Source organism: Mercenaria mercenaria, chromosome 6, assembly GCF_021730395.1.
Source record: "Mercenaria mercenaria strain notata chromosome 6, MADL_Memer_1, whole genome shotgun sequence".
NCBI lineage: Eukaryota > Metazoa > Mollusca > Bivalvia > Venerida > Veneridae > Mercenaria > Mercenaria mercenaria.
In genome coordinates, this window is record NC_069366.1 from 75,648,615 (window position 1) to 75,660,591 (window position 11,977).

Genomic DNA, 11,977 nt, shown 5'->3' on the forward strand with positions numbered 1-11,977 from the left:
GAAAAAATACTTCAGAAATTATCTGATCATATTTCCTAGACTGTTAAATTATAATTACCTTATGACTTGAATTAGGGGTCACTTGACTGTAACCTTGACCTACTGACCTACTTTCTTGTTTTTTAAGATACAGCCTTGAAATTTGGATGACATGTACAGTTTTGCACACTGATCTTAAAATTGATTTTCAGTGACCTTAAATTTGACCTACTGACCTACTTTCTTGTTTTTTAAGATACAGCTTTGAAATTTGGATGACATGTATAGTTTTGCATGCCGATCTTTAAAAAGACTTTCAGTGACCATCAATTTGACTTACTGACCTACTTTCTTGTTTTCTAAGCTACAGCAAAAGGATTTGGACCACCTGTAATATTTTTTTACAGATTTCAAAAGTTATCTTGCATAATCTTTACCTTGACCCACTCTCCTAATTTTCTTGTTTTTAAAGCTTTAGCTAAGAAATTTGTTCAAGCAAACAACTCTACTCAGGTGAGCGATATAGGCCATCATGGCCCTCATGTTTGGATTTACATGTACTTGCAATTAAAAAAAACAGCTCTTTACTCTTAGTTTCTTGTAAGCTGTGTTTTTAGCTCGACTGTTTGAAGAATAGGGGAGCTATCCTACTCGCATCGACGTTAGCGTGGGCGTCACACAAATGTTAAAGTTTGCGTACTACCCCAAATATTTTCAAAGTCCATTGAGATATTGTTTTCAGATTTTGCATACTTGTTTACCATCATGACCCCAGTCTGTAAAAAGGAGGAGGCAACTCTATCAAGCATTTTGACTGAATTATGGCCCCTTTTCGACTTAGAATAAATGTTAGAGTTTGCGTACCACCCCAAATATTTTCAAAGTCCATTGAGATATTGCTTTCATATTTTGCATACTTGTTAACCATCATGACCCCAGTCTGTAAAAAGGAGGAGGCAACTCTATCAAGCATTTTGACTGAATTATGGCCCCTTTTCAACTTAGAATAAATGTTAAAGTTTGCGTACCACCCCAAATATTTTCAAAGTCCATTGAGGTATTGCTTTCATATTTTGCATACTTGCTTACCATCATTACCCCAGTCTGTAAAAAGGAGGAGGCAACTCTATCAAGCATTTTGACTGAATTATGTCCCCGTTTTGACTTAGAATATGCTTATTGTAATGTTAAAGTTTTACTCATTGCCTATATTATACTATCAAGCACTGAGAATAGTTGAGCGTGCTGTCCACTGACAGCTCTTGTTTGATGATGTTTTAAAGTATTCTTTAACCCATCCCCACCTTTCTCAAATATGTTCAGATAGTTTGGCTTGAATGCCATTAGGAGCCACCACACCTAAAAATAGAAAAAAAAAACCAACAGTTTCTTCTCCTCATGAACAGCGGATATTTACAAGATTTTGTGAGATGCATTCTTGCCTAGTCCTTTCTCAGATTTGTTCAAATGATCCCACTTTGCTGCACTTTGGGGCCACTAGAATAAAAAAATTAATTCTTTGAAGGACTTCTTCTCATGAACTGCTGAATGGATGTTTTTTTTAAAACTTAATCAGAAGCCTTCTTTGATAGACTGTTCTCAGATTTGTTCAAATAGTTACACTTGACTGCACTTATACGCAACCGGAGCTAAAAACAGAAAATATTTCATACAGTTTCCTTTCACAATATTCTTGATAGTTGTTCACTAAATTTGGTCAAAAAGCAGTCAGGTGAGAGACTTTGGGCCAGTTGATAGAAGGGCCATGATTTGGCCATATTGTTATTAAACGTTATCTTAGTTTTCTGTGTCCATGTTATCTCTATCAGTTATCATCATCATGATTATTGTTATCAAAAGAAACATTTTTATTTCAGAACTTTACACCAGAAACCACGTGCTTATGTATAAGTGATGGTAGTCTTCTGCCACTGATTGCAGCCAGACTAGGGGCCAGACATGTTTACACTGTAGAAATTAATCATCTATGTAACAGAGTGGTTACAGATTTCATTAAGCATAATGGACTTCAAGACAGAATTACTGTATTGGATAAAATACCAGAAGAAATTGGAGAAAATGATTTACCAGAAAAGGTAAATACTGATATTCTGTTTATTAAAAAAAAAAAATTCTTATTAAAATGTTTATATTTTTTATCTTCATAAGTCGAACATCCCAGATGACCTTTCTGCTTTCAGTACCAAACATACAGGAAAAATCTCTCAATTCAGATGAACTTTTTATTTCCGCAGGCATATAGTGATTGAAATGTCTGTCTTTCTGTCGGTATGAACCAGATTGCCTACAGTCCACATTAATGATCTGATTTAGTTCATACTCATACTCAACAATCCTTGTAGCAAGACCTACAAACTGACCTATTTATAGATGACCTTGACCCTAATATGACCTTCACCTTCAAATTTAAAACCTTAACAAAATTTTTGGTCCTACAGCCCACATTAATGTCCAATTTAGTTCATACTTACCCTCTGACATTGAAGTTCATAATAATTACGATCTTCACCTTTAAACTTGAAAACCGTCTTTGGTCATACACCCGGGGGCATGATTTTGCATTCTGAAAATGCAGCTCCTTGATTTTGCTAATAATTTCCTTATCATTCGACAGAATTTAATAAGACAAAAAAGCATCAGTCCTTGGGTTGGACAATTAGTAGGTAACATTCATGTTTTCTTAGGATAATGTTTCCTTCCTAATTATCAAGCAACCTTAGGTGTCATTTGCCATAATTGTGATAAAAATCTGTATTGCTACTTCTCCTGCATACATTAACATTTAGAATGCCATATTTACCTATGTTAGGGAGACGCTAATGATATTGCACTAAACACAAATTTTTATTTTTAGCTCACCTGGAGCTCTTGTGCCCGCCCTTCCTCCGTCGTCTGTCCTTCTGTCGTTCGCCCATCCACAATTTCTTGTGAACACAATAGAGACCACATTTCGCTAGCAAATTTAAAATCAAACTTGCACACAACTTGTATTGGCATAATATCTCGATTCCTTTCTAAACTTGACCAGATCCCATCATGGGTTCAGAGTTATGGCCCCTTAAAGGGCCAAAATTTGCTATTTTGGCTTGTGAACACAATAGAGACCACATTTTGCTATCAACTTTAATCAAACTTGAACTAATCTTCCAACTTTAATCAAACTTGAACTAATCTTCCAGACGTCAGTCCTTCATTGGGATAACATGTGTTTCTGGTACCTAGCAAGTTTTTTTGCTATTCAGATTGACATAATACTAGAGAAACCAATCTTTCAGACATCTGTCTTTCCTTGAGATAATATGTGTTTCTGGTACCTGGCATGTCCTTTACTTTTCAGATTGACATAATAATAGGGGAACCAGTCTTCCAGGAATCAGTCCTTCCATTGGATAATATGTGTTTCTGGTTCCTAGCAAGTCTTTGCTTTTCAGATTGACATAATAATAGTTGAACCAATCTTCCAGGCATCAATCCTTCCTTTGGATGATGTGTTTCTGGTACCTGACATGTTCATTGCTTTTCAGATTGACATAATAATAGGGGAACCAATCTTCCAGACATAGTCCTTCCTTGGGATAACATGTGTTTCTGGTACCTGGCATGTTCTTTTCTTTTCAGATTGACATAGTACTAGGGGAACCAATCTTCCAGACATCAGTCCTTCCTTGGGATAACGTGTTTCTGGTACCTGGCATGTTCTTTGCTTTTCAGATTGACATAATAATTGGGGAACCAATCTTCTAGACATCAGTCCTTCCTTGGGATAACATGTGTTTCTGGTACCTGGCATGTTCTTTGCTTTTCAGATTGACATACTAATTGGGGAACCAATCTTCCAGACATCAGTCCTTCCTCGGGATAATATGTATTTCTGGTACCTGGCATGTTCTTTGCTTTTCAGATTGACATAATAATTGGGGAACCAATCTTCCAGACATCAGTCCTTCCTTGGGATAACATGTGTTTCTGGTACCTTACACAACAACTCACCAATCGTTTGACAGATCAAAGCAAAGTGTTACCAGGAAAGATGACCGTATATGCAATAGCAGTAAATTATGCAGATTTATGGAAAATACGGGCTGATGTAGGTCTTTGTGAGGGCTTTAGTATACAAGAGTTTGATAAGATAATTCAGGTAAATTTCTTTTAAAATTATGATATTCAGGTTTAAACAGGAGCCAGATAAAATCACTCTGTGACAGATTTCTCCCACTGACTAAGAAAAGATAGGACAAACCCACCCCTAATTACACTTAAACAACATAATGGGAGTGGTTTTTTCCTACCTATTAAAAATAAGAAATGTTTTGTGCATGTTGATTTGGTAGCAGGAGAGGTTTTGTCAGTGCTCAACTCCTGAAATTTTAATGGGGGAGGTTTTTGCCTTATCTGTAAAACAGCATGAAGGGTTTCTCTTCATGAAAAATCAGTGGAAGTGGTTTTGACAGTGAGGGGTATTGTCATACACTTGCTTTGGATTTTAGGTCATTTATGTTACTGACCATTTGATATTTTATGCAGTTATTCATTGTTAAAAATGAAAAATTATATTTTCTAATAGTGGGAGAAGTTGCACTATCAGTACTTGTACATGTGGACATACATTAGTAAATGCCTATAGATACATTCAAACCTGTATTAAGCAGCCAGTCAAGTGGTTTCGGTTCTTAGCTTACTGGCTGATATTAAGGCAAGTGGTTGTGTAATATAGGTGGCTGTTATGGCAGGTTCAGCTTGTACATAATACTAAGCGTCTGTTAAAGTTGTCCCTATGAATAAAATCTAGTTGTATGCTACATGAATTAAAAAACCTTAAGGTTTAGGTTTTACTAATTAAGATTTAATATGAACCAATAAATGTGTAAAAGTTGCAATGTTTTGAGTTTCGCCGCCTCAGATGCTTTAGAAATAAGGATTGAAAACTTACACATAATTTTGCCAGTACATAAATCGGACATTGACAGGTAACAAAATACATTTTAGTAATATTTGGAAATGGTGACTAAATCAGGGCTTGCACAGATTTTGAAAAATCCTTGAAATTGACTAAAACCCTGAAAAACTGCTTGAATTTTGAAAAAAAATGCATGAATTTCACCACAAACTCCTTGAAAAATGTTCTGTCATCACCTTGTTTTGCAGTAAGAACAAATTTAAACAAAGAAATAGAATTTTTTTAAAAGAAAGTAATGATATTTTGTTACTTATCAATCCATTATGTAGCAGTTGTAAGCAGACAGCATTTTGTCACAGCTTACAAAGCAAAGTTTCTGCTATAATGCAGTTTTTGGAAATAGCTTATATAACTTGTTGGGACTAAGGTTTAAGATATGGTTTTCCTTTGTGAAAAATGTTCCTTGAAAAAGTAAAAAAATGTGCTTGAAAAGTCCTTGAAAAGAATTTGAAATTTTTCTTGGATATTCTATATGAACTGTGTTAATGTCTGACAAAAAATATATATAGAATGTTTATTTTCTTTATGCTTTTTTGCATACCAGTAATTTCAAAGTGTCTCAGACAAATGCTTTTCTACTTTTGAAGCATTGTTATTGAACAGTAATGCAATATGCTGTAGTAGGTGGTCAGATTGTCTAGTGGTAACACGCTTGACTGTCGATCCAGAGGTCCGAGGTTCAAAACCGGTTGTTTTTTTCCTCAGGGGAAAAAGCTGACTGGGGAAAAAACTGACCGTTACGCCAGTCCAAACATTGGAAATATCTGAGATGCTCTTGAGTATCTCCTACCTAACTTAGAGGCTAGTACTGGGTCTTCACAGGAAAGATAGTTTCTCATATTTCGGTGCTATACACAGGACAAGTTAAAGTACCAGACTGTATAATTGCAAAGAACTAGGCTAAGTTAGCTGGACAGGCCTGTATCTAAAAAAGGATTTCTCTCTCTCTGTTCTAGGGGCTTTGTCTCACTCTGTGTCTGTTCTAGTAGAGGATGAATTTGGCACCCGAGTGGCTGCCTTTGCGCTGTGTAAAGTGCCTTTGAACATGTTAATTATGAAAAAGGTGTTATATAAATCTAGCATAATATTTAATACTTTGCAAGGTTTCATATGGCAATAGTTTTGTATATAAAACGATGTTAACAGAATTTAGTTTCTAGCATAGTTTGAGAGTACTTTGTTGTTTTCACTGCTCTTGGCAAACATTTCCAAGTAGTTGTTTGTACTGTCCTTTTGATAGCTGTTGTTAAGAAATAAGTTATATCGTTTCAAGCAGAAGTTTGATTTCCTCTAAAAAAAACATGTTAAATTATTTTTTAAGTTGTAAATGGATCCCCAAGTGGAATATTATTAATTCTAATGTGCTTGACTCTGTTAAAACACACTTACGCTAGAATGACGTCACGTTAACGTGCGGTGACGTCATGTTTTTGTTGCGACCAAGAAAAAAGAGTGCTCCTATATTTTATCTACTGTTTTAGATTAAGGGCATATTAGAATCAAAATAATTTATAGCAAAACCGTGTTTTAACACTATTTATACACTCGGGCGGTAAGACGTCATACAAATAATTTCGCCCGACGTATAACTGAGTGTGCATAAAAAGTGTTAAAACATTCTTTTGCTATAAATTATTTCTTAAATCCAGCATTCCAGGAACATTATATTGGAGCACTTAAATCATGAGAGTTCAGTGTAGGTAAATTATTAGTTTATCTAGACATACTTCTATTAAAACATTTTTCACAATTTGAAACTTAGAGATAATCCTATGATATGCAACAGGAAAAAGTAAATATTACACTGAGAAACTTTAGTACATATAGGGTGGAACAGTGATTTAAATTTGCAAAAGGTATTGCTATTTCTTTTTACAGAAATTTGGCAACATTTTTTAAACTCATCACTCAGCAATTCTCTCTCAAACTCAGAAGTATTAGAATTGTTGAGTGCAGTTTGAAACACTAATAATTTTCTTGTTAAGGCAAGGGGCATTACTAACTATTTTGATTCAATACTGATGTAGTAGTTATCTACCCTCTCACACCTTGATCTTAAAAGCGAAGTATTCAGTTCATTTACTACAAAATATACAGAGTTTATTGTCAGTGATACATGGTCATAAATTCTGTGAATCATGGTTCATTACCATGTATTGAATATGGACTACTCCTGGTTATGGGGTTGTTTGTTATATGGTGATGGTCTTGTGTTTTCAATTGTATCATGGTTTATAATATCTACTATGAGTATGTAAAAACAATATGGAGATTTTTTTCAAAAATAGAGAAAAATATCACTTCTTAGAATTATTTTTTTAATCCAGAAACTGCTACCCAAGAAAATACCACTGTATTAACTAGGCATATAAGTGGGGCCACCTCTTTTGGGGACTGGAGGCAGACTAATATCTGACATACATGCCATATCTCCCGCCGGGAGACTTTTTCTCCCGTATTTTCAGTATATCTCCCGGTCTCCCGCCGGGACATGAAAACCTCCGTAAAAAAATAAATTCTGAAAAAAAGTCCTCTGTCGAAAAATCAGACCCAATGTAGACCTTAAGAAAATACTTGAAATTTAATATCGAGTAGCCCGGAAATACTCTTCAAACATAATTTTGATAGTTGTCTATAATCCCTAGCTTGTTTATCGAGAGATACACGCCTGAGGCATTAATTATCTTACCAGCTACTGTCACCATCTGCAAACAATTAACCATTTAATCTAACCCGTAGGCAATTGTAAACATGTGCATGCGAGATTTTAGACTGATTCAGTAACATCAAAGTCACGGACCTGTAGTTTTCAAAACAATATGTAAACCATGCAGTCTTAAAATTACGTCATTTTACCGCCACCTGCCAGAGTGTACTTTCGTTTTCGCTGACCTCAATATTTATCGAGCTATCAGAGGATGAGACAGGTTAGTGTTAACACCGAGTTTATGCTTCTCAATTTTAAATACTTGCAAAACATGCAAATAATCAACCACGATTTAACAAAAATTGGTGAGTAAATGTCAGACTACACAGAATTTCGGACAAACATGAATTCGGATAAGTGAATTTTATGAAATGAATTGCAATTCATACTGCCCGAAGAATTGACTACCATTCCTTTGTGATATTGTCATGTTGCAATAATAAACGGGAGAAGAATTCCCAGTTTAAATACATGTAGTTTTAATCTAAATATGGACAATCCAGCAAAAGAATGGCTTTCTTTCTTGTTTTAACAACTTCATTTCTGAAAAGAAATGCCTGCCCTTAAAAGACTGTTTTGACATGATATCTCCGCAATCTTTTGAGAACTGTATGCTTAAACATGTCAAAAAGATCACTCTCTCCAGATGCAGAAGCATCAACACATAAAGCAAAATGAAAGTTCCTGGTTCAATCTTTCATGGAATTCTGAATTTCCTTGGAATAAGTAAAGAGCTATAAGTAATAATCATGCATTCTGTACACAACTGTTGGCTCCACTCATCAATTCAATATAGAAAACTTGATGACTTTTTCAAGAAAACGGCTATTTAGCGCATAAAAAATGAGCGAATAAAAGTCTCCCTTATTTTTACCCAAATCTCCCTTAAAAAAAGCCCTGTTGAGGCAAATCTCCATTATTGACCATCTGAAAATATGGCATGTATGATCTGATGGTGCACCAGCCCATTAATTACTGACAATTAAGCAAATTTTCTGTTTACTTTACATTTAAAATTTGAAATCATCCATGTCCCCAAGAAGCAGGCACAAAATTTTATTGGCACTCAAACTCAAAATTCAAAGTAATCAAATCAAATGATTTCATAGTACATGAGCTTTATTTGGCATGCTGGTCTATGTTACAGAAAAGTTCAGAGGAGGTAGATGAGAATGTTGAGCCACACCCGCTATGGGAGTATCCGTGTACTGCAGCCGGTAACCAGCAATGCCTTCTAGATATAGATTTCACAAAACCAGCCAGGGAAACATCATCAGTTGACAACTGTGTCTGTCTAAATGTAACAAGGTTAGTCTTTTACCAAAAATTGAATATTAATGTCATTGAAAAGAAACTAATGTGTATTGTAAATAATGGTTTGTAATTATATTAGAGAGCATTAAATTTCATGTATATGTATATAAAGCTTTTTTCATAGTACAAAGAATTTTATTGCCTGTTTAATGTATTTATAAATGTAATTTGAGTGTCTGCCAGATACTTCGAGATCATCACAGTTCTTGATGATTTGCAAAATTTGTGTTGTGTTGTAAGTTACATACATGATATAAATATGAATTGCCAGAATGCAAGAAATGACATTGTATTTCAGATAGATTTCAAGTAGTATGTTTGTTGATTTAATTTTCCTTGATTTTAGACTAATTTTACATTGGAACAATCCAGGCAACTTGTTTTAGTGTTTTAAGAAATATGTCCTATTTTTTTTTACATTGAACTAATTTTGTAGATTTTATGATATCAATGTTATGATGTTGTTATTAGCTGAATGTGTACATTATTGTTTAATTTTACAGTGAAGAGCCATGCAATGGTGTTGCCATGTGGGTGGAGTTTGACTTTGGAAATGGTCATGTGACCTCAACTGGTCCAAGGCAGCCAATCAGAATTGGCGAAAAAATCATATGGGATTATCATTCAAAGCAAGGAGTACATTTGTTTTACAACAATCATAAAAGTGCATGTAGTGTTGAAGATAGTGCTATAGATGTACGGGTGAACTTCATACCAGCAGAAGGGAAATTAGATTTCAAATTTAGTCCAGAGTGGTTATAAAGATCACATCATGATTATTCGAACAGTGAAATAAATCCTGATTACAAGTGTATACAACACAAGTGTCTATATTTAGTCGTTGCAATAAAACTGTGAAATATATACAGTAATTTTGCAGTTAGATATATTTTCCAGTGATACAGAACTACAAATTAAGTAAAAATTGGTTAAATCCACCAAAAAGATATAAACTAACATAATTTGCTTGTCTGGCATGTAAGATTGAAATTGCTGCAGATCTTACATTTTCTCTCGTCCCTTCGCAACTCCTCAAAACAGCATCAGGTGTTTGCTTGGTGAAAGTTGTAAGTGTGATGCACAAAGGGTGCACTTTTAAAAGTCTTTACTGTTTTAAAGTTTTATTGAATAATAATTAGTACAACATTCTCCATTTAGATACTATCCTGCTTTGGTATTTTGATTTAACTGTAAGACAGTGACGCTTTCAATCTTTTTCATAACAAGATCTTAATACATCCAGGTTCTTTGTTATCTGATGTTAATTAACAATTTGTTAATGACAATGTAGTATTTTCAATTGATCCAAACAGGACTTAAGGGTTACATGTCCTGTTTAGTGAATGAATTTTTCTGTGTGGTGATTTAATTAATTGAAACATGCATCAGATACTTGGATTCTAACATTTTATTATACATGAAAAAGTTCATAAAATATGATATCATGTTTTTTTTGTTGCTACAAGTAGCTTTGGTTCTAGTAGCTTCATTCGCTTGGCACCCAGCATTATGATAGTACTAGGACTGGTCAGCCAGATATCAGTATAATATGACTGGGTGGGGTATTTTGTCACTTGTTTATGGCATGATATTCTAGTGAGGAAGCACAATAAAGTTGGGCAATTTGCTCACTGCTATAAGTAGACACCATCGTCTATATATCTGAAATATTGTTGAAAAAGACGCTAAACATAGTCCATGCAATTGCTCCAATACCAGCAGGAGGATTTACACCAAACTTCATAAAGTGATGACTGCCAAGCTTAGTTATCCCCCGCCGATGAAATCGGGAGGGGGGTATTGAAATGGCGTTGTCCGTCCATCAGTCCGTCCGTCTGCAGCCATTTCTCAGTAACTACCTGGTAGATTTTTATGAAACTTGAAATAAACATGAACCAACATACTGCGATGATGCTCGTCAAGTTTTTTTTTTTGATTGGTCAATTTCCGTAAGAGTTATTGCCCTTGATTTAATGAAAAATGTCCGTCCGCAGCCATTGCTCAGTAACTAGCAGGTAGAATTTCATCAAACTTGAAATAGACATGAACCAAGATACTGTGATGATGCCCTTCAAGTTTTTTTCGATTGGTCAATTTCCCTTAGAATTATTGCCCTTGATTTAATGAAAAATGCACAAAAATGTCCGTCCGCAATATCTGAAATATTGTTGAAAAAGACGCTAAACATAGTCCATGCAATTGCTCCAATACCAGCAGGAGGATTTACACCAAACTTCATAAAGTGATGACTGCCAAGCTTAGTTATCCCCCGCCGATGAAATCTGGAGGGGGGGTATTGAAATGGCGTTGTCCGTCCGTCAGTCCGTCCGTCCGCAGCCATTTCTCAGTTACTAGCAGGTAGAATTTCATCAAACTTGAAATAAATATGAACCAACATACTTTGATGATGCCTGTCATTTTCTTTTTTTATTGCTCTATTTTCCATACAGTTATTGCCCTTTAATTGTTTAAACATAACAAACCAACCAATTGGAAGAATTTCATTAAACTTCTTTCATTCTTTTCCATGAACAATTATGATAAACATGTGAAGCTGTGTACCTACACCTTGCCTCCCCCTCCCAACCAACCCCGCTCCCCCCCCCCTCCAATTTTTTATTTTTTTCTCATTTTTAATTTTCCATTAATATTTATAATCAACATGTAAACTTTTGTACCCTCCCCCCCCCCCCCCCCCCCAAAAAAAAAAAAAAACATTCATTTTCTGTTAATTTGATTTTGACTGATGAAATTATTTGCTTCTTTGTAACATTCTTAACTTTTTGCTGGGTATAGTCTTTTGCTGTTCCTCACCACAGACCCTTTTGGCGGGGGATACCAATTCATCGAATTTACTTGTTATTCATATCATGGGCATATGCCAGTTCAGCAACTTTCATCTGCATAATGGTCCTTTGTCAAACTTTATCAACATGTAAACTTTTGTACCCTCACCCCCCCCCCACCCCCCCAAAAAAAAAACATTCATTTTCTGTTAA

General features: G+C 35.0%; 1 protein-coding gene across 1 annotated transcript in view; it reads left to right on the plus strand.

The window, feature by feature from the left end:
- LOC123548495 (protein arginine N-methyltransferase 7-like) overlaps positions 1 to 9,842 on the plus strand; it is a 36,860-nt gene extending 27,018 nt beyond the window's left edge. The window contains exons 10-13 of the mRNA XM_053546355.1: positions 1,857 to 2,075; positions 3,902 to 4,138; positions 8,812 to 8,972; positions 9,482 to 9,842. Of these exons, the coding sequence (XP_053402330.1) occupies positions 1,857 to 2,075; positions 3,902 to 4,138; positions 8,812 to 8,972; positions 9,482 to 9,740 (876 nt within the window). The 3' untranslated portion in view covers positions 9,741 to 9,842. The remainder of the gene's footprint in view (positions 1 to 1,856; positions 2,076 to 3,901; positions 4,139 to 8,811; positions 8,973 to 9,481) is intronic.
- Positions 9,843 to 11,977: the final 2,135 nt, after the last annotated feature.